The 24,889-nt window shown below is 32.6% G+C and overlaps 1 protein-coding gene across 5 annotated transcripts in view; it reads right to left on the reverse strand.

Moving 5' to 3' along the window:
- Positions 1–24,889, reverse strand: part of LOC126884602 (cyclic nucleotide-gated cation channel subunit A) — an 839,335-nt gene that overhangs the window by 25,024 nt on the left and 789,422 nt on the right. For all 5 annotated transcript variants that reach the window (XM_050650604.1, XM_050650600.1, XM_050650603.1 and 2 more), the window contains one exon: positions 17,976–18,056. In XM_050650604.1, the coding sequence (XP_050506561.1) occupies positions 17,976–18,056 (81 nt within the window). The remainder of the gene's footprint in view (positions 1–17,975; positions 18,057–24,889) is intronic.

Genomic DNA, 24,889 nt, shown 5'->3' on the forward strand with positions numbered 1-24,889 from the left:
TGATCCACCGTGCTGCGTCCTCTTCTGAATCCACATTGATATTCTCCTATGTCATTATCTATCTTTTGTGTTATCTTGTCTTTTATATGTACTGCAAGTATTTTATATGCAACGTTTAGTAGGGCTACTCCCCTGTAATTATGGCATAAACTTTTGTCGCCTTTTTTGTGAATTGGACACAGTGTGGCTTCAGTCCATTCTTTTGGTATGTGTTCTTGTTCCCAAATTTCTTTTATCAGCTTTTCCAAATGCTTAATTAGTACTGGTCCTCCATATTTAAACATTTCAGCTGTTATTTCATCCTTACCTGGGCTCTTGTTTTTCTTTAGTTTTTCTATTATTTCTTTTATTTCTTTTTCATTAGGCGGTCTTTCCTGTATTTCTTCTTGATCAATATTTTCATTCGGTCCTTCTTCTTCTTCTTCTGCATATTCTGTTGTGGGAATTTCATTTAGAAGCTCTTCGAAGTATTCTCTCCATCTGCTCAGTATTTCTTCGTCGCTTACTAAATTCCTTCCATTTTTGCTTTTGTAGTGTACAGGTTTTCTTTGGAACCCCTTTTTCTCATTTTTTACTCCTTGATATAAGTTCCTGACTTCTCCATTTTTATAGTTTTCTTCTATGCATTTCAATTTATCTTCGTTGTACTTTCTTTTCTTTGCTCTTATGATTCTTTTAGTTCGTTTTCTTTGTTCGTTGTATTGTATCTCCATCTCTGGTGTTTTCACTTGCATCATTTTGAGTCTTAACTTATTTCTTTCATCCAGTTCTATTTTACATTCTTCATCAAACCATTCTTTGAATCCATCTTTTATATTTCTATTACTGACTTGCGCTGCTTTGGTCATACATACTTTTATTTGCGTCCATTTTTGTTCGATGTTTTCATTTTTTGCAATATTTTCCAGTTCTCTAGTGACTAGTCTTTCATATTTACTTTGTTCTTCTTCTGACAGTAGTCTAATAGGTTTAGTTACTTTGTACCTTTTTTTCTGTTGATTTCTAAGAACTGGTATAACCTGTTTAAGTTGTATTCCGACTATAAAGTGATCTGTGTCTGCATCCGGTCCTCTATATGTTCTTATGTTCTTTATACATTTTTCCATGTCTTTTTCGATGAGCACATGATCTATTTGATTTATGGTTTTTCCATCTGGTGATCTCCATGTTCCTTGATATATTCTTTTGTGTTGAAAGTACGTGCTCATAACGATCATGTTTTTTTCTTTTGCAAAATCTATTAAGAGGTGACCATTTTCATTCGTTGTTTCATGCAGACTATATTTTCCTATGGTGGGTGTGTATATTTCTTCTTTTCCTATTTTGGCATTAGCATCACCTAGTACTATTTTTATATCGTATTTGGGAATATTTTCGAATACTGTATCTATTTGACTGTAGAAGTCTTCCTTTATCTCTATGTTTTTCTCTTCAGTCGGTGCATGTATGTTTATAAATGTTATTTTTTGGTATTTTCCTCTTATTCTTAGTATGCATATTCTCTCTGAAATTGGTTTAAAGTCAACGATTAGATCTTTCAGCTTTTTGTTTACTACAAATCCTGTGCCTAACATTCTATTTTCGCCTCCGCTATTGAAAAATAAATAGTCATTTATTTCCATTGAGTTTTGGCCTAGTTGTTTCGTTTCTTGTAGTGCTACTATTTCGAATTTATATTTTTTACATTCATCTACTAGGTGTTTCAGTTTTCCTTCTTCGTATGTTCCTCTTACATTCCATGTTCCTACTAATATATGTTCTTTTATGGGCTGCTTTTCATTAATAATCTGTACATTTTGTCTATTTCGTGTACCTGTACTTTGCCATGTCGTCTCCGTTATTTCAGTCTGCTTTCGTTGTATTGCTAGTTTTTTGGTTGTATATTTTTCTCTTTTATGAGTTGTTGTTGGCTGTTATTCCATGTCCATATTTCACCATTAATGATTAGCTTCTGGTATCCTATTTTTACATTTTTTCCATTATGCCTCTCTACCATAGCCTTGCTTCTAATTTCTTTCTGAATAATTCTTTCTTCTTTTGACATATCATCATTAATATAGATTCTTTCGTCCTTTTTGGTTTTTAATTTACTTTTATTTTTCATTACTTCTATTTTGTTTTTCACGCTGTTGAGTTCCACTATGACAGTATTTTCTCCTATTTTCCTTGCTCCATTTACATCTACTGAAACTTGTAGCTCTTTTTCCATAAAATTCTCCATAGCCCCTCGTAAAACTTTCTGATCATTTGTATCAATTTTTATTCCTTGTATTATTACATTTTTTCTCTTTCTTTCTCTTTCCAATTTCTCTATTTTTTCATTTGCTATACTAATTTCTTTTTCTAATTGACCTATTTGATTTATAGCTTTTTCGTTTGTTTCTCGCAGCTTTTTTATTTCATCTTTGTAGCCGCTTTGTTGATCTTTCAGTTCTTTAATTTCATTCTTTAGTTGTGTGATTTCGTCTCCAGATCTATATTGTTCTTTTTTTATGTCTTTTATATCCATTGCTAATTCCCTCATCATTTTCATCATTTGTTCCATTCCACTTATGTTATCTTCATCTGTTTTTTGTGATGTTCTAGCTGTTATTTTTGATTTTTTGCTGGGATGTTCCTCCTCTTCCCTTCTCCTTTTCATTTCATCATCTAATTCGCTATCTGAACTCATTGTTCTTAATTCCTAGTTATTTTTCGTGCTAGAGTTATTAGTCAATGCGTCACGGGTGAAGTTTGTGGAGAACTCTACTCACAGTTCAAATTTCCACCCGCACCCGCGCTAGCCGTTACTAATTTTCCAGCACTTTTATTCCTAGGTAAAATCAAAATCAAAATCCGGCCCTGGTTATCTGTTTATAATAAAATTAATTATATTATAATAAAGTTTTCTACTTACAGCTGATTCTGTTTATTAATATGCTTTATTTTCCTGTAGAAATACACCATTCACAATATTGTTTTGTTTCCACCTACTGCAAAACCTGCTTTGTTTATATTCGATATCACACAAGTTTTTATCACTTTACACAAGAATTTAATTCCTTATCGTTGGAATTACTTTTTTCCGATTTTTTCACTGTATAATTAGTTAACTAATTAGGTTGTTTATTTATGTACCTACATATATTGGTTTATAGTTACACTGCACTTTTGTATAACACAATTGTTTTATTGCTATATCTGCCCGAGAATCGAGTTAAGATACGAGCTAAACACGTGTGTTCTATTCGCTGGTCAGCGACCGAATCCAAAAAAAAAAACTGCCTTTATTATTAAAAATAGTACTCTACATCCCACCAGATTGAAAACAATGGGAACCTTCTCTGGTTATACCTCCGAGGCTTCTAAAATTTGCAAGTCATAACGGATGCTGAGACTAAAGAAGATGAGGGAATTTTACAATTTATAATTCACGTCCCATCCCCTGGGGATAGGACGTGATAGATGCTAGGGCATCCCTGCCATTTCGTTCGTTGAAATCCGTAGCTGCACACCGGGGTTTGTCCTGGTTGGGTCAGAGAGAGCAGCATATGTGCCTCCTGATGAGAGACTAATAAGTTTCGAAACCGGTAGAGGTGCTTGCTGCACTCTCTGATTGGACTAGAATATGGTGCGGCTGTATTTTCGTTTTGCAACGAAATTGAAAATAGTTATTCATTTTTGATTTACAGGTTTACTCTGATTGGAGTACGAAGGAAACCGTTCTCTTTGAAACTACCGCGCTGAGCAGATGGGACGTGAATTATAAATTGTAAAATTCCCTCATCTTCCTTAGTCTCAGCATCCGTATGGCTAGCAAATTATAGAAGTTTCGAAGGTGTAACCAGAGAAGGTTCCCATTGTTTTCAGTCTGGTGGGATGTAGAGCAACATTATGTTGTTTTATATGCCATTAGAGTGAAAATTTATTCTTTTGCTAGCAGTTGCCGCTAGGGCATTTATGCCATTTCGTTCGTTGCAATCCGGGACTGCACGCCGATGTTTGTTTTGGTTGGATCAGAGAGAACAGCATATGTGCCTACTGATGAGAGACTAATAAGTTTCGAAACCGGTAGAGGTGCTTGCTGCACTCTCTGCTTGAACTAGAATATGATGCGGCTGTAGTTTCGTGTTGCAACGAAATTGAAAATGGTTATTCATTTTTGAAATAATTTATTATTAAATATTAAACTACAAAAAAGACAAAATAGTGGAACGGTTATAATTATAAAACAAATATAACCGGTTGCGTTTTGATTCAATTCGAGTCTTTAACCATTCTTCTACGCGTGTTTTAAGATTTACCTCTTATCTGCAAGACTTGTGAGAAGACTGAACTGGATTGAAACGCACTAGAAATATTTTGTTTCAATTTTTTTTTTTATTAATTTTATGAATTCTTACGTGGGGTTATTCTTATCAACCATTATCACATAACCATTGTGAAGTCGGACACATTTAAAACAACATTTCAATACTTCATTTTATTGATTTTTCTACTGGTGCGAAAATACATCACTATAATAAATTTACAATCAAGATGCAGTAGAAATAAACAAACCAAGACACGTTAAATGCTAGCACTCCCGAATCATAATTCACAATGTATTGATGTGATCTTGATTATTGATATGAGATAATATTCTTATATGTCACTTAATTTAATCAATGTATTAATACTAATCTAATTAATTAACCAGATCACATATCAATATGTTTTCAATCTCAGGGCGAATTATAAATTAATTACTTACTTTCGTGGATTCTAAATATTTCTTAATGGTTCCTAATCGGGATAGAAACGAAAAGAGTAAAAAAAATACACATATGGGTTACAATTATAATCAAAATATTTTTTATTTTATTTAAAAAGCAATCACTGCTTAATATTTGCTATTTCTTATTATTCTTAAACATAACATTTACAAATGGGAATCTTATTTCCTTTTGGTTTTCAATTGAAAGTTTTTTATTAACATTTAACTATTAGGAGTTATTAGCAACAACTCTATTTAAGTTTGATGAAGCTTTTCTGATATTATTGATTATGTTATTCAATTTTTATGTGGAATTTAATACGAAAAACCCATACATTCATGTCCAAACAAATGAGACTGACCTTTTCCTGGTGAACTGAAAATGTCCTCACACAAAGCCCGTTCCTGCTATCCTTGGCTGCGATCAAACCTCGTCCTGGCTTCCAGTAATGTACTCCTTTGAAAAACTAGCTCGAATAGCTCTCGTTCCTGCTTCGGTCGTGATGCTGTGTTCTACCTTTTTCGAAACTGCTATCAGCTACCGGGACACTCTTGGCTCAAGGAGGTTCTTTTACTCTCGACCTGGCCTACTTCTCGTTCCACGATAGATACTCCACACTCACGGAACTACCGGCTTTCTCACTCTCCGTACACTACCGTCTACTACTCGACTTCACTTCTCGACAGCTCAAAACATTCTGATCTCACTTTGTCATTCATTCCCCTACTTTCTAAATATCCCTTCCAGATTCACAAATCAATCTTCCACCACCAACTCTCATTCGTAATATTCCTCAAAACCAATTTTTAATCTTTCTAAATATGCTTAATGGATTTCAAAAGAAAATATTTAATTCCCATTCTAAAATACTTTCTAACTATTTACAAATTTTAATGACCTATTCTCTCTTTCAAATGAGTCTTATTTAGCATAGGCTAATGATCGAAACCTTCCGCGAAAAACGATAATGAACTATCATCTATTTCACTGAGTTTTATTTAGCATAGGCTAATGATCGACCTTCCGAGAAGAACGATAATGGTACGCGTCATTCACTTTGTTTATCTAAGCACATTGTTCCGAGTTTCGTACGCTTATTCTAATCACTTCTTAAAATTACATATAACAATTTGTTGTATACAGGTTGTTTTAAATTTATATGCCCGTGGTTGAGAAAATTGAAAATATTTTATATTAAATTGAATTTTGTTTATCATTATTAAATTTTAATTTTTATATCAAATAGAAATATAACAGTATACAGTGATGAGCGCACTAATAACCGGCAAAATAGCATAAAAGATGGAAAACGTATTAAGTTTTGAGATGAAAAGAAATAAAACTAGTCGAGCTGGGAAATTTAGCGATATTAACCTATTAATTTACATTATATTGATTATTTCCCACCTTTAGACGTATCGGACGAGTTTGGCAAATACCACTGTCACAGTGACAGTTTTCGTTGACATACTCCTCTGATACGTGTAAAGCTGGGAAACAATCAATATAATGTAAATAAAAATGTTACGATCGCTAAATTTCCCAGCTCGACTAGTTTCATTTCATTTTATCTCACAACTTAATACGTTTTCCATCTTTTGTGCTATTTTGCCGGTTATTAGCACGCTCATCACTGTATACATTGTAAATCCCAAATCATGATTTCCAAAGTTTATACATTGTAAATTATGATTCGGGAGTGCTCCTAGTAGCATTTAACGTGTCTTGGTTTGTTTATTTCTACTGCATCTTGATTGTAAATTTAGTATAGAAAGATACATAATTTAAGTAACTACCGTTCATGAAATTGTTTGAAGGAAGATAAGTATAGAGATGCACATTGCATTAAACGCACATGTGAATAGGGATGTTCACTAATTTTTAAATATAGCTAAATTCAATAGATTACAAGGTATATAAAAACGTAACAATCATAAAACTGTTTAAAAATGTATATTTTTTAAGATAAATGAGTTCATAATGTTGATTTTCTTGGAGGCTAGAAAAACGGTACCCTGCAGCGAGGCTACGGTCTGTGACGTCAGCAGTCGTAACGTCTTTGATCGACGACTAGTTTTGTATACTTATTTACTTAGTGTATTTGAATGTGCGCAGTTTTTTACGTATTTAATTATTAAAAATAAAGCCAAAGAAGTGGTGTTTTGTTCCTGGGTGTGTAAATACATCAAAAACAGTTCTGACAAGATTTTTATTACCGTTCCAGCCAATTTAAAACAGAAAAAGAAATGGTTTGTTGCAGCTAGAACTTAAAATAACTAACTTAAAGAACTAACTTAATAAAATAAACATTATAGAAGTTTTCCAGAGACTTTCGGCCCTTGGTAATAATGTAATTGTTCTTTCTGCATTTACATTTTTCAAAAATACTTATTAGTTTTCTCAGGATTCGAAAAAAATGAATGAATTTAAATAGCATTGGACCATGATTTTGCACTTACCCCCTTAAAGAGTAAATGAAAAAGTTTCGGGACCTCAAATTTGCATTCCTTAAACTGGGATATTCCTAAAAACGGGATTCTAATAATACATACAGTAAAAGTACACCTTGAAATAACTACATGTGGATGTAGGTATGACTTTATATCATATTAAAATCATTAATAATTTAGTGAAAAGATTGGTTGAAATGAAAATGTATAATACCCAAGTTCAAAAATATTTTTTACCTTGGAACAGTTGTCAACTCGAAATACGAAACAACCGAAAGAAGATCTAGAGTTGAAAAGGACATAGCAACATTTAACATGCATGAGAAATATTTTCACCCATTGCGACATAATATCTCTCCCACTAAAAATGCGGCTGCTAAAATGTTATTATTTCCGGTCTTGCTATATGGCGCAGAGGCCTGGACAATAATGGAAACATTAATGAAAAAGCTAGAGGCATTCGAGATGTGGGTGTACCCACGTATCCTCAAAATATCCTGGGCGACCCACACCAACGTACAGGTATTGCGTCGAATGGGAAAACAAAAAGAAATCTCTTTTACAATTTAAGAAACGAAATATTAAATATTTCGGTCATATCATGAGGCATGATAAATATCGTATACTCCAACTGATAACGCAAGGTAAAATAGAGAGCAAACGCGGACCCGGAAGAAAAGACACTCATGACTTAAAAACTTACGCCAATGATTTGGACAAAAATCGATCGAGTTATTCAGAAACGCCTCAAATGAAATTAAAATTGCCATGATGATAGCCAACGTCCACAACGGACAAGGCACATGAAGAAGAATAAAAATATTTTTAATACACCTAACAAAGGTAAAGTAATAACCAGCCAATGTATGTATACAATATGCATGCGTACAATGCATGCATACAACTTCCTCTATTTTTTTTTGTGGAGTATTAAGCATTTATTTTTTTAGTTCAAAGAAGACATGGAAAATTATATGGAATATACACTCAGTAAACCTGTGGTAGATTTATTTTTTTACAAGAGGCCAATAAATCACACACCATTGTTACATCTACACTACAGTCGGTAGTTTATACGAATCAGCTTTCTGATAACCTTCTTCCATTTTGTTTATTTTTGTAAAACCCAAAATATGTCCTTACAAACAGTCTATCCACTTTAAACTAAACAAATTCACTATAAAACTCCACTTTAACCCTGATAAAACAAGAAGAGAACAAAATAAAATGACCTGAAACGTCAAACAGGTAAACAGTAACACTATGAGAATGGCGCGCGCTTGGGGTATGCAACTAGTGACGTCAGGCCAATAGAGAAGCGTTCTTGAAATTTAAAATAATGCTAGATTTCTAATAAAGATTTTTTATAGAAAGGCTTTTTCAATTTTGTTGAAATTTTGGAGAATTATTCCTAGGGTGTTTCTTAATCGTTTTACATGTTTGAAATGACTTTTTAATTTTTTGTGAACATCCCTATTGTATGTTTGTACAAACTTTGCACCACCTTCTTGATTTTGATTGATTCGCCGGTATATGGGCGCAATATTTTGTGCAACGATTTTTTATTCAGTTTTGATCAAATGCAGGGCCATATATTAGGCCTGGATCCCGCGTACCAAAAAAAAGTTTATTAGTAAGCTGAAAATTTGTTAATAGCTTAACGGTGTCTAGTTGGACAAACTTTGATGTACGGGAACACTGGAACAGGGGAAGATTTAATTTTGGAACATGTTACAAGCTTCGAACGTCAGACTACGAAAATGTTTTGCATTTTGTCGGACAGAACTTCCAATTGATTTGTTACCCTTTCATTAAACTCCCATGCAAAAGTCAGACTGCTATTTACCACTAATATAATTCCTGTCATTTGACATGTTCTAGGTGTCGGACTTATTAAAATGCCCAACTATCGAATAAACTTAAAAACAACCTACTAGTTTTCACAATCATAAACTTGTCAGGATGACACGTTCCACAATTAAAATGTCGTTCCACAATTAAAACTTCCCATGTTCCAGTGCATAAATATTAGCCACCAACATATTTTTCCTAAAACTCTTGACCTCTAACTTGCAAGACGTTGTCGTGGGCCATAACTTTTGGCTGCTTAAATTGTATATTTTTATTTTCCTTTCATGTAGGGCGTAGGGAAATGTTCACAGGAAACTTTGACTTCTTCACATGAACTCTATCTCTATTTATTACTGTTAAAGACTATCGTCCTTCTCGAAACAAATCGTTATCAGTGATGAAGATATGTTAAAAATTATTGCCTCGAAAATAAATGCTAAATCGAAGTCATGTGTCTTGTTCATGTCTTCCTAGGTCCTTTTGCTCCATAAACACTACACATTAGCGCGTGATGTACGGTTTAACAAGGAATAATAGCATTTTCACGATGTCTTTTTGCCAAGTTTCGTAAACTCGGGTGGAGATTTCCCAGAGGAAGGAATCAGAAACAATAAATGGGATGGCTTGACTAATTTCTTAAATTTATCGCAGTCATAAGCAGTCAGAGGTTAAAAGTATCTTTAAAATATATAAAGTAATTATATATATTTTTTTAAATCAAAAACAAAAAAACCTTTCCGGTTGTATTAAGAAAAAAATATCCATGCTCTTGAACATGCACCGTCCCTGTAGAACAGTCAAGTCAAGGGATATATGACAACACACTTTTTTGGAGACTACCAAATGTCCCATCTCCTATGGTCACCATAACATCTATTTAATCTACAAAGACCAGAGGTACAAACAAGCATACAGTTTACCATGGAACGGAACAATAACCAGCAACTTACAGTCTTAAGTCTGTTAGTTCAAAACGGAAGACAGAAAAATAGTATATCCAGTATATCTAAAACCACCATACTGACAGATATTTACAAACTGATTCACATCATCATCATGCATAATTAAATTCGATAGTCAAAACCCTAATCACAACATTAGAAAAACTGACATATCAGGACGATAAAAACGAAGGAGATTCACAAAGTTAAACAGCTAAAATGTTTACGATTGAAAAACCACAGAAATTCCGAAACAAAATCAGGGATCCGGTAGAAGAAGAAAAACCAAATGGAAAACTATCCTGCTCTATATGAAGGGTATGGCAGGTAAAATCAGTAGTTTTAAGGACAAACAAAATAGATACTATATTTTACAACCACAGGAAAATCTCAACCATATTACAAACCAAGAAAAATTTATTATATTGGAAAATCAAGAAGTATACAAGATCCTGTGTGAGGACTGCGACAAATCGTACTTTAAGGTAGAAGGGAAGAACATCGAAATAAAATCGAAAGAACAGCGAGGATGTCATCCCTAGCACAACATGCCATAAACGTAGGACATGAAATAAACTTAAATGGAAACAAGTTCCCTTAATTTTTCCAACTAGCGTGTTTATTAGGTTGAAATTGTCTTCCTGTGGTTTCGGTTTCATGTGAGGTAATATATCCACCACTGGCCAGAGGGCATCTTTAACATCTGTTTTATCGGGAGAGTTCGTCGTCGTGAATAATGTTTGCAAGGCTATATCATGTATTATAGATATATGAATAATTATAAACATTTCAATATTCGTTTCAGTACTGTTTATTTTGCAGCATAATATACTTTTCCGCAAATCGCCAGGAAATTTTGACATTCCTGTCAAAATTTCTTGAAGAAAAAGTCAGGACTTCCTTACTGTAAGGAAATGTCATTTCCTTACTGTAAGGAAATGATATTTCCGTACAGTTGTTAGTGTTCTACATAAATGATAATTCAACCTCAATACGTTTCCATAGTAACCCAAGTAATTTTATTAGGAATTTCAAAGCACCATTTATTTGGGAATAAAATTATCGCGTTTTTTTTTAAATCAATCAATATCTGTCGAATTTTAAACGATTTGCGGAAAAATAGTATGTTTACCTCGTAGGAAAAGCCACATTCCTGGACTCTGTGTTGCTAAGTCTCGGCTTGCGCCTCGACTTAGCAATCTTCACAGTCGTCCAGGAATGTTAAGCTTTTCCTACCCGGTAAACAATGTACTATTAATAATGATATTAGAGTAACTTAAAAAGGAATAAAATATTTCTGTGTGAGCTATTTTAGTTGTCAAAATGAAATATTAAATATCAATTTTATCTTGCATTATTAATAAAAGTGTAAACGTCTTTTATATGAGCACTAAAAGGATCTTTCTGTTTCTCGCTATTCCTCGCAAGAGGTAAATTTTACTTTGTAGATTTCTGGCTTAAAATTATGTACATAGGTATATTTTATTTTTCTAAAGTAAACCGTGTTCTAAAAATATCTACTGATCCAATTTAAAAGTTGATCCTGATGGTTCAAAATATTGTTTAATGTTTACAATTATTTTATATCTAACGAAACTTTAAGGTAACCAACTTTTTGTACTTTCATGATTTACTTCTACGTGCTTGTAAAGCAGAAAATATTGAGGTCTATAAGATATATTATGTACTATGTTCAGTTGCCCATGTTACTTGAAGATGAATTCTCAGTGACTAAGACTATAAAAGCAAGACTGTATGGGTCTTTTGTTAACAATAATAGTGCATTCGATAAATTAAGATATGAACAATTATTGAATGTCCTGAAATCAAAGAAGATATACCACAATGACTTCAGGATTATACAGGGTGTCCCGAAAAGATTGGTCATAAATTATACCACACATTCTGGAGTCAAAAATAGTTCGATTTAACCTAACTTACCTTAGTACAAATATGTTCGATCCTAATTTGTATAAAATATTTGAAATTGCCAATATGAATTAAAATAAACAAGTACCGGGTGTCCCAATAAGAATGGCTCTCGGCCATATCTCAGGAACGGTTTATAGTAGAGCTTTGAAATAAAAAATTTTATACCAAAAGTTGCCTCAGGAAAAGCCTGGAAATTATTTTCATAATTGTGGGTCCACCGCTAGAGGGCGTAATTGAATATCAAAAATAAAAAAATCTAAATTTCACAAAATTTTCCTAATGAAGGGGCACTGAAAATCCGATTATTGTATTCTTCATCAAATTCTGCGCATATTTGATTTAACAAGTTTAACTCTACCTTTGCAAATAAGAGGTGGGGGTGAGTGGGAACCTTGTTATGAAAAAATGTCTGTAAGTCCGGTTTTGCTAAATCAAATTTTGAAAACTGGGTCTTGTTGAAGACAGATCGTTTTCTTCAATGTAAGCGTGATAATTTTGAACCATCCTAATAAGTAATAAGCCAGCTGGGAGGCGTTATTTAATTTTTTTCAGAAATCTAGTTTTCTTTGGAAAATATTAAATACAAGTATGCATTTTTAATCATACTTTATAAAATTAGATTAAATTAGCAATAGAATAGCGAAAACCGCATGTCGATACCTTTTGTCTATCTCAAGATATCTCGAGAAACGTGTAAATTTTATACATAACTGTTACTATCACCGGTAAACTAAGTTAATGAAAAGTAGTGTGCTGTGGAAAAAAACAAAATAACATTTTCCAGATGTCAACGTATAAAAATATAATTAATTAAAACAACAATATAAAGAGAAACAATACTATTAAAATTAAATATAACACAGAACAAAAAGTACTACTTAGTGACGACCTAAATATTCAAATTGTTGCCCATCATACACTACTCTAGAATACATTATCCAGAGAATACTAAACGCCATTCAAAGCATATCGAGAGCAGAAATTGAGACTGCTGTTCAATCTACTCTTGAAAGAGTAAATGTTTGCAACGAAAATGATGGGCAAAAATTTGAACGTTTATGTCATCACTAAATAGTTGTTTTTATTTCTTTGTAATAGGGCTTTTCAACGCTTCTCATTTGTTTCGAGCCTCTGTCATATGCCGTATAATCCGTGTATAATATTAATATACGAGATATGAACGAGGCTCGAAACAAATGAGAAGCGTTGAAAAGACCTAATATACGTTGACAGCTGGAAAATGTTTCTTTGTTGTCTCCATAGCACACTACTTTTAATGAATTATTTCGTTTACCGGTGACAGTAACAGTTATGTTTTTAAATTTACACGTTTTGTAGGATATCTCGAGATAGAAAAAAGGTATTAACATGCGGTTTTCGCTATTCTGTTGCTAATTTTGTCTAATTTTCTAATATGGTATTAAAAATGCATGTTTGTATTTAATATTTTCCAAGGAACACTAGATTTCTGAAAAAAATTAAATAACGCCTTCTAGCTGGCATATTACTCAGTAAGTTGGTTCGAAATCATAACTTTTACATTGACGAAAAAGATCTGTCTTCAACAAGACCAAGTTTGCAAAATTTGATTAAGCAGAACCGGACTCACAGCCAGTTTTTCATAACAAGGTTCCCACTCACCCCCACCTCTTATTTCCAAAGGTAGACCTAAACTTGTCAAATTAAATATGCGTAAAATTTTATGAAGAATACGACGATCGGATTTCCAGTGCCCCTTCATTAGGAAAATTTTGTAAAATTTAGATTTTTTCATTTTTGATATTCAATTACGCCCTCTAGCGGTGGTCCCACAATTATGAAAATAATTTCCAGGCTTTTCCTGAGGCAACTTTTGTTATAAAATTTTTTATTTCAAAGCTCTACTATAAACGGTTCCTGAGATATGGCCGAAAGCCATTCTTATTGGGACACCCGGTACATATAATATTTCACGGGTGACGAGCAGTTTTTGGAATCGGTAACCCCTAACAACAGTCAGAAAATTAAATATCAAATCAATCAAAATAATTTCAACGAGCAAAAAAAATTTTATTTATTGTGGAATCTACGTTCGCTTAGTGCTGTGGAATGCGCTAAAATAAAGAAACTATTAAAACATATTTAATTACTGTGAATTTCCTACACACTGAAGATAGGAAAACGAAGATAGGATACGAAAAGTGCTAAAAACCCTCGTTGGCTTTTACAGTCCTCCAACGAAGAGAAAGGGTTTAGAGCAAACAAATATGCTCATAAAAAAGTTATAGCCCTTTGAAGTTACAAAATGAAAATCGATTTTTTTCAATATATCGAAAACTATTAAAGATTTTTTATTGAAAATGGACATGTATCATTCTTATAGTAGGATCATCTTAAAACAAAATTATAGTGAGATTTGTCCACCCCATTAAAAAATTTATGGGGGTTTTGATCCCTTAAACCCCCCAAACTTTTGTGTATGTTCCAATTAATTCATTATTGTGATACCATTAGTTAAACACAACATTTTTAAAACTTTTTTGCATCTTAGTATTTTTTCGATAAGCGAGTTTTTATCGAGATGGGGCTTCTTTTTAAACGCTTTTCTTTAGTTCAACAGCTTGCGTCAAATCTTTAGACGTTAATTTGACTGCCTTTTCTCCAATGGAAATGAACGAAAATTTGCGGACATATGCATTCGCGGAAACAATACACGAATAGTCAATAAACAATTTGTTTTATGTTTATTAATTGTTTAAATAAAAAAAAATTTTAATGGAAAATGCTTAAATTCTCTTCTTTTTACAATGTAAAAACTTAAAACATTTACGGATTGTAGCTAATGATATGAACTATACATAATTTCACTTTTTACGTTAATTGTTTACGCTATGCTTCATAAATAAACAATAAAGTTTCAAATTTTGAACGCTCATATATTTGTTTATATAAAAATCGGCGCTTATTCGTGTCAAATTTCAATACGATACGAAATAAAACTTCAAGCCACACTCGAATTCAAAAAATTCGTGTTTTTATCGTAGTCTTAGAAAAACCACCGGTAGAGACGTTTTGTGCTAAAATTAACATTAGAATTCGTTTTGGCGTATTAATTAAACGTTTCTCTTTAGCTCAATCGTCTGGGTCAAATCTTTAGACGTTAATTTTACTGCCTTTTCTTCAATGCAAATGACTGAAAATTTGCAGATATATGAATTCGCGGGAACAATACACGAATAGTCAATACATTTTTTTTATGTTTATTAATAATTGTTTAAATAAAAAAAGATTTTAACGGAAAATGCTTAAATTTTCTTGTTTTTTACAATAAAGAAACTTGAAACTTTTACAGATTGTAGCTAATTATATGAACTATACATAATTTCACTTTTTACGTTAATTGTTTACGTTATGCTTTATAAATAAACAATAAAGTTTTAATTTTTTTGCCGATTCCGATTACTTTTTGTAATGTTAGTACATCACAATATGTTTTATACATATTTTAATAAACATGACGATATATTTTAATTTTTGAAAAGTGTAAGACTGAAATGTAAAAAATAAAAAAAAATATGAAACATTTTTTTTAAGAAACGCTTTTCTTTAGTTACGGGTGACTAAAATTAAAAATATAAAAAAATCAACGAAAAAAGCAAAAAATAAACAATATTGAAAAAATATAACACATTCGTTAAAGAAAAGCGTGGGCGAAAACCATTTATTCGATGAAGATGCGCCACGCTTTTCTTAGACGAATGTGTTAGATTTTTTCAATATTGTTTATTTTTTGCATTTTTCGTTGATTTTTTTATAATATTTTTAATTTTAGTCACTCTTAACTAAAGAAAAGCGTTTCTTAAATTTTTTTTTATATATATTTTTTAATATATTTACATCAAATTTTTATGGCAGTTTTGTTCCTTTAAACCCCCCAAATGTTTGTGTACGTTCCAATTAAACTATTATTGTGGTACCATTAGTTAAACACAGTGTTTTTAAATTTTTTTTGCCTCTTAGTCTTTTTTTGATAAGTCACCTATTATCGAGATGTGGCTTCTTTTTCAAAATATACCTAAAAATGTAAATTATAAATACATTCTATAATCGTACTTAACCATATACAAATATGTGGTGGATTCGATAAATATTCAAAATATCTCGATAAACACTGGCTTATCGAAAAAGTCCTAAGAGGCAAAATGTTTTAAAAACAGTGTGTTTAACTAATGGTGCCACAATAATAATTAAATTGGAACGTACACAAAAGTTTGGAGGGAGGGTTTAAGGGAACAAAACCCCCATAAAATTTTTATGGGGTACACAAATTTTACTTTAATTTTTATTTAGGATGCTGCTGCCATAAGAATGCCACATGTCCATTTTCAATGAAAAATCTCTAAGAGTTTTCGATATATGAAAAAAAATTGATTTTCATTTTGTAACTTCAAAGGGCTGTAACTTTTTTTGTGTGCACTATTGTATATAGGTAAGTGAGGTTCAATCAACCTATTTTTGACCCCAGAATCTGTGGTATAATTTATGACTAATCTTTTCGGGACACCCTGTATATCGAATTTATAATGTAAGCAGCGAAAGAAAGATGTTAATGAACACAGCAGTCAGAGGGAATTAAAATTAGACGTAGTGTGAGACAGGGATGCGTATTGTCGTCAATTCTTTTTAATGCCTACTCGGATGAGATACTAAAAACTTCAATTGCTTGAAAAACTCTTGAGGGTGAAACAACTGAAATAAAGGATTTTTTTTATAATGGAGTACTATTTTCGGCCATACGGAAAAGGTCACGAAAATGGTCTAAGTTTAAAATCAACAATGGTTTCAGCAGAACGGGGCAACTTGTCACACGGCCAGGGAGTCTCTTGGAATACTGTGCGATCATTTTTGGAGCTGCCAGCTGCCACTCCCCAGAAATAACGCCAACTGATGCGTACCTATGGGGAATGCTAAAGGGGTAACCGTCTGCAATTTTGGAATTGAGGACTAGAATTAAAGATTTCTTGGTGCCAGAGGCAGAGACGGATCTAGAAATTTGCCTTGGGAGGGTCAATTTGCCTTAGGGGGTAATTTCCAATGAAAACCAACCAAAAGACATAAGAAAGATAAACTCAGATTACATAAAAGACATAAAAAATAACTTTTAATATATCTCCCCTAACATAACTAGGGAGCGCTACCAACAACATGTCGAAAGCATCATACAAACGTCTCAACAATACAGAGACTTTATTGTGGCTGGCGATATAAACGCCAAATCGATCATATGGGGGTCTCCTAAAAACGACAACAGAGGGGAGATGTGGAACGATTGGATACTTTCAGAAGACCTAGTAGTGCTCAATAATGGCACACCGACGTTTGTTAGAGGCGAAACACGAAGTCATATTGATGTTACCCTTGCAAGTAGAAATTATGCCAGGAAGTTGATGGGTTGGGATGTGTTGGAGGACAACCTCTACATGCATCATAGATACATCGTCTTCGAAACTGAAACTAAGGCCATGAAGATAGGAAGGAAAAGAATTACCTTCAACATAGAATGCTTTAAGACCGAAATAAGCAATCTACAAGAGGATGATACTACTGACTTTCAAAGTCTCCGGCGACGGACCATTGTCAACGCACATACTTTTAGTAGAACGCGTGAAAATATTACGTACACAGTCCCATACTGGTGGAACGACGAGATTCAGTCTAAAAGAAACAGATGCGTTTTGAGTCATCGGTACGCGCTTACAAACTGCACCAGACTAAACGCATAGTGTGACAGGTCGGTCCGGTTGCGTTGGAAACGGATGCGTTTTCACCGCATCCGGTCAAAACACATAATGTGGCATCGGCCTAAGGCGCCTGCCTGCAACACTAGCATAGGCGCTCTTCGGTTTTTTAAATTGATATTTTTTATAGCACCAGCAGAACAAAAAGCTCAGTTTGGCGCCCGCCTGCATTGCATCCCTTGCAGGCCCGTTATCGCCGGCCCTGGTTGTGATTTTCAAATTCAAAAGTAAGTTCAAAAAATCTCATTTGTTAACAAAAAATATAAATTTTATTTAATAAATAATTACCTGTAATCTCCCTCTCTTAACGATGTACATTTCTTTACCGACGTCACCTTTCCTACAGATATAATCTCCGGGAGAAAAAACCTAAAACAAAAGTTTGGAATTAAATCAATAGCACTTCTGAACAGAAAGTTTAGCGATTCAGAAATTATTTTGATATAAACAGGTTTATTTTATGCTTTTTTTATATAAATTTTAATAAACTTAGTAGTTGATGTAATTAAATGAAATAAAACAAAAGAATCATTGAGTATGCCAAATATACAGGGTCAGAAGAAAACGAAACAGCTCCATTGGAAGCCGAGACAATACATTTTTTACGTATACAGATTTTGAACGCTGAAATTAAATTTTATTCAACCTTGTTTTTTGGTATTCTTCACGGGAATAATTGATCCTTTTCATTATTTTAGCATAACATATTTTGGCTTAAGACTACTACCTACTAATTCCTCAAAGACTACTACCTTTCACCAAAAATCTAGTATTTTACATGGTATAGATTTACGGCTTTTTCTAATGTTCTATTATTAAGTGACAGAATACATACACGCTAATAAAACCCTGCATGGTTGATACGTCATGTAAGGAAAGAAAAATATATGATAAGTTTTATAAAGAAAGAGCTCCAAAAATAAAGATAATAGTTCAAAGATTGTCATCCTATTGTTTATAACTTCGTCGCAAATGCCGTACAACTCTCACCTCAAATTTGTGTCTCAGGAACCACTGCTCGTAATTCTATTTTTTCTCTGAACTTAACTGAATTTAATATGAACTAATAGATGCTAATAGTACCTAAGTATTCTATTTGTTTGTAAGCCAAAAACTGTATACAATTTTAAAAAATTCCTAAGGCCGTCCAAATAATCCGATTTAAATTATATAAAGTGCATTGAATAGATTAAGTGCTCTTTTATATATAAAAAAGTGGCAAACTTAGGTATATATGATTTAGTTTTTGTTGTGCAAGATTTTAAAGAATTTTAATTTTTTAAAAATAATTTATACTGCAAAGTTCTTATAAGAAATTTATTGAGCATTGAATTTAGATTTTATTGATATGCATTCTAAGCGGTTAAAACATTGAATATGACATTGAATAAGAAAAGGCTTGTCTCCCCCAATTTTTTTATATTTTTTTATATTTTGCATCAAGGGTAATATATTGCATCATTTTTAGCCAGTCGCATTTTATAGAAAACTCAATGATCGCTATTTGCTCCAAAATCAATCGTTTTAAAGTTTTAATGGCGGTTTAAGGGTAAAGGCGCAAAATGTCCCCTGTCAAAATGTTCAACGTGTTTTAAATAAAATCAATTTTTTTGAATCCTGAGAAAACTAATAAATATTTTTTAAAAATTTGAACAAACAATGAAAGACTACATTATTACTGAGAGCCGAAAGTCCCTGAAAACTTCTAAATGTTTATTTTAATACCTTACAGGGGTGAAAAATAGAGACAATTTGGTGTGATTTTTAATTGAAAATATTTCATTCAAAAGAAACTTTTTATTTATTTTAAGGGACTTTCGGTAATAACGTAATCTTTCATTCTGCGTTTAAATTTTTCAAAATTTGCCTTTCCCCTAAATATTTCAATTTTTTTGTTAATATTGTAGACCTACATCTTTGAGAGGGAGAAAAATTATTATTATTAAATTTATCACACAACTTTTTGCAAAAATCTGAATGCCACATCTCAGAGTCAAATAGTCGTTTTTTTACAGATCCGCACTGGTCTATATCCAGTTACCATTACCGTATATTTTTGCTCCATTTTTAAAAAGTCCCATTATGTGATGTGTATCTTATTTTAATTTCATGTTTTATTTCTGGTCTATGTGAGATTATTTTTCATATAAAATAAAATAATCTGGTATATACGAGCACCATATAAGGACATTAAAGTTCTAGCTCAGCTATGAACTTGAAAATGTCATGTTTTACAATTTTAATATATCTACAAACATCAGGACCGGATATTCTATTTAATTTAAATATTATAACATTTACTTTTAACCCTGGATTTGACAAGGTTGCGTTTAGTTGCTCCTGTCGGTATTCCAGGCATTTTCACCCCATCCGACAACAATTTTGGTTATTTCGTTATTTTTTAGCATAGCAAAATTACATCTTAGTCTAAGAGCTAGTGAACCCTCCGACTAACGGTCGTCCTGTAAGGCTAGAAATTTTTCTAGTGATAATTCATAGCACACCAAGGCTAAAAACCATGACCTGGCAGGCCTCAGTGGTGCACGTGTATCTACCAGGTGAACCGAAAAGTGCAAATTTAGGGGGTAAAATAAACTTTCTCCTGTAAGGTTTAAATTTAATATGTGTTTGAGTAAGTCATTCAGAAGAAATGTGTACAATGACAGGCGATTCTGAAGAGCATAAGACCTTGCCAGGCGAGGGGAAAGATTAGGGGTTTTTCCTAAAATTATTCTTTTTGCATCGAACAAATTTTTTTTTAGGTTTTTTGAATCATTCCAAACAGAAAACGTCTTTAGTAATTTTTCTTTTAAGTTAATAGGTTTTGTTATATAAGCGATTGAAAATTTTGAAAATTGCGAAATCGGCCATTTTTAACCCTAAATCGGACATTTATCTAAAAATTTCAATATTGCCAAGATACGTAGATATTCTTTAAACATTGATTGATGAAATTACGAAGAGTTTTTTGCAATAAAATATCGAAAACCCCTTTGTTTTTTAAATTGCTAATCAAGCAGGTGCGACACTGTAGTATGAGGACGTTTGAGTTTGCATAAATTCATTATCTCGAGAATGGGCAAATTTCAAGAGAAATCCTCAGACAGGTCGATTTTTTTTAAATGAGGACTTTTTGGCATATATATAATAATAATGACGTCATCCATCTGAGCGTGATGACGTAATCGATGATTTTTTTAAATGAGAGTAGGGGTTGTGTGATAGCTCATTTGAAAGGTTATTGGATTTTCTATTCACTAATATAAACATTAACATAATTATTTATACAGGGTGTACAAAAATTTTTTTTTATTAAATTAACTTTGATTAAATTTGACAAATAGAAGAAAAATTTTTTTGTACACCCTGTATAAATAATTATGTTAATGTTTATATTACTGAATAGAGAATTAAATAACCTTTCAAATGAGCTATCACACAACCCCTATTTTCATTTAAAAAATCATCGATTACGTCATCACGCCCAGATGGATGACGTCACTAGTATTATATATATGCCAAAAAGTCCTAATTCAAAAATAAAAATCGACCTGTTTGAGGATTTCTCTTGAAATTTACCCATTCTCGAGATAATGAATTTATGCAAACTCAAACGTCCTCACTTATACTACAGTGTCGCACACGCTTGATTAGCAATTAAAAAAACAAAGGGGTTTTCGATATTTTATTGCAAAAAACTCTTCGGGATTTCATCAATAAATGTTTAAAGAATATCTACGTACCTTGGCAACATTGAAATTTTTAGATAAATGTCCGATTTAGGGTTAAAAATTGCCGATTTCGCAATTTTCAAAATTTTCAATCGCTTATATAACAAAAACTATTAACTTAAGAGAAAAATCACTAAAGACGTTTTCTGTTTGAAATTATTCAAAAAACCTAAAAAAAATTATTGTTCGATGCAAAAAGAATAATTTTAGGAAATACCCCTAATCTTCCCCTCGCCGGGCAAGGTCTTATGCTCTTCAGAATCGCCTGTCATTGTACACATTTCTTCTAAATGACTTACTCAAACACATACAGGAGAAAGTTTATTTTACCCCCTAAATTTGCACTTTTCGATTCACCTGGTAGATACACTTGCACGGCTGATGCCTGCCAGGTCATGGTTTTTAGCCTTGGTGTGCTATGAATTATCACTAGAAAAATTTTTAGCCTTACAGGAAGACCATTAGTCGGAGGGTTCACTAGCTCTTAGACTATCTGTTTATCATCATCATCATGGCATCTACACTCCTAGCGGATTGCCGCCCTCATTGGGCTCTTCCGATTGGTTTGTCGCGGTGAATCAATCCGCATTAACATTTTGGTTTTACAATTGATTGTGTGACTTGGCATCTTCTACAATTTCCCTCCATTCGTTCCTGTTTTTGCTTCTGGTTACCCATTCTCTGACTCCCATCTTCTTAAGGTCCTCCACTATCTGGTTCTCCCATCTAGCATTTGGTCTTCCTCGTGGTCTGCCTGATACAGGTCTCCATTTGACAATTTTCTTAATAACGGCTTCTGGATTCCTCCTTTTTATATGTCCCATCCATCTGAGTCTCTGTGCCTTGATAAATCTGACGATGTCTTCTCCTTTCAGAAGTTCTCTTACTTCGTGGTTCATGTGTTTTCTAAATTCATTATTACCTAAGTTTAGTGGTCCTGCCATCCTCCGAATTATTTTCCTTGCTAGGATCCTCAATTTTTCTTTCTCTTTCTGTGTCAGACACATTACTTCAGCACCATATGTGATTACTGGTCTAATTGCTGCTTTGTAAATTTTCAATTTTTTATTCTGAGTAAGCTTCTTATCTTTGAGAAAGTTACTGTATTTCCAGTAGGTTCTGTTTCCTGCCTGGATTCTTTTATTAATTTCGATACTTCTATCATTAGTTCCATTAACTGAGACTCTAAGCTATTTAAAATGTTCTACCTTTTCAAATTCATATTCACCAATATTTAAGCTTATCATATTAACTGGGTATTTATCTTGAGCATATTAGGTATTTTGTTTTTTATTTGATTTATTTCTAAACCCCTTTTGGATGCTTTTTTGCATAACTTCGTAAATTCTTCCTTTAAACTGTTTAGGTTTCTGCTAATTAATGCTATGTCGTTAGCATACACCACAAGTTGCGACGTCGATGTTATAATCGTACCTTTTATTTCTGTAGCTCTTATTGTTCCTTCTATAGCGACATTAAATAGTGATGTTGATAGAAAGTCGCCTTGTCGTGCTCCACTTGCTATTTCTATATTTTTGTGATTCCGTTATCTGTAATTATTGCTGCAGTCGATCCTTTCATTGTCATTTTCGTAAGCTTTATAAGTTTCATTGGTATATCTAGGTTTTTCATGTCTTCTATTAGGTCGAGTCTTGTTAAGCTGTCAAAGGCTTGCTTGAAGTCTATGAAAATGATATTTAAGTCGATCATGTTCGTAACATTTCTCAATTGACTGTGTGATTATGTGAACTGCGTCTATTGTTGACCTTCCCTCTCTAAATCCGTGCTGGTAGTCTCCTATTTTAGTTTCAATGTATTTTGAGAGTTTTTGTCTGATTAATGATGTCAATATTTTGTAAAAGCTGTTTAACAGTGTTACTCCTCTGTAGTTGTTACATTTTGTGGTGTCCCCTTTCTTAAGAATCGGAATATCCATCCAGTTTTCCATTCTTTGGGCATTCTTTCTTCTTCCCAAATCCTTATTATTAGGTCGTATATTTTCCGATGTAGTTCTCCTCCGCCTCGTTTTATTAGCTCATTTGGGATTTCATCTGGGTCTGCTGCTCTCTTTTGTTTTAGATTTCTTATCACACGGTAAAAGTCCTCATATGACGGCTTTTCGATTTCGATTTCAGCATCAAGGTCTGTTTCTTCTGTATCTTTCTGTATCTTCTGTTTTATCTGTTTATACAGTGAGCACGTAAAGGTTGGAATAAATTCATTTTCTCGAGAATGGACGATTTTGGAAAAAAATACCGAAACAGGTCAATTTTTATTTTTAAGTTACGACTTTTTGGCATATATATCATACTAGTGACGTCACCCATCTGGGCGTGATGATGTCATCGATGATTTTTTTTAAATGAAAATAGGGGTTGTGTGACAGCTCATGTAAAAGGTAATCCAATTCTCTATTCAGTAGTATAAACATTATCATAATTATTTATACAGGGTGTCCAAAATTTTTTTTGTGAATTAAATTTATTGACATAAAAAGAAGAATGTATGTAATTTATTTAATTCAAAATACATTTTACTGATCTCAGAAAACAGAAAAAAATGTTTATTTAACAAATAAATATTGGTTTTTGCTTAAATTACATATTAATGCAGCAACCCACCTGCCTCTTGACAGTTTAAACATTTTTAAGCCAAAAGGGATGATTATTTTTCAAATAAACATTTTTTTCTGTTTTATGAGAGTAGTAAAATGTATTTTGAATTAAATAAATTACATACATTCTTCTTTTTATGTAAATAAATTTAATTAAAAAAAAATCTTTTTTGACGCCCTGTATAAATAATTATGTTAGTGTTTATACTACTGAATAGAGAATTGAATTACCTTTGAAATGAGCTATCACACGACCCCTATTCTCATTTAAAAAAATCATCGATGACGCCATCACGCCCAGATGGGTGACGTCGCTAGTATGATATATATGCCAAAAAGTCGTAATTTAAAAATAAAAATTGACCTGTTACGGGATTTTTCTTCAAAATCGTCCATACTCGAGAAAATGAATTTATTCCAACCTTTACGTGCTCACTGTATAATTTCAAAGCAATAAATATACTTAACAGGTTATTTGTATTTTATTTAAATATTAAACTAACTTTCTTACCTACCTACCACTTTTAAAATTTTTTTATTAAAACGATCCAAAAAAAATATGAATCGTCCGGGATTTGAACCCCACTGAGCTATATTCCCTTCGCTTTGACAGGTTACAAGATTTCTCATACATACCGACAAATTTAATAGATCAAGTGAAGTATACAAAAATACTTTAAAGATACTTACTATTATTATAAAATATCTTATTCCCGAGGAAGAAAAATCCAAAGACAGAAAAATTATAATAAATAATACATTTACTAAAAACACTAATATATCCTTTTAATGACTTATTTGAGCTGATAGCGCTGATACATACATATCTTGAAAGATTAGCAACGAACTACATACTG

The sequence above is a fragment of the Diabrotica virgifera genome, chromosome 5, assembly GCF_917563875.1.
Source record: "Diabrotica virgifera virgifera chromosome 5, PGI_DIABVI_V3a".
NCBI lineage: Eukaryota > Metazoa > Arthropoda > Insecta > Coleoptera > Chrysomelidae > Diabrotica > Diabrotica virgifera.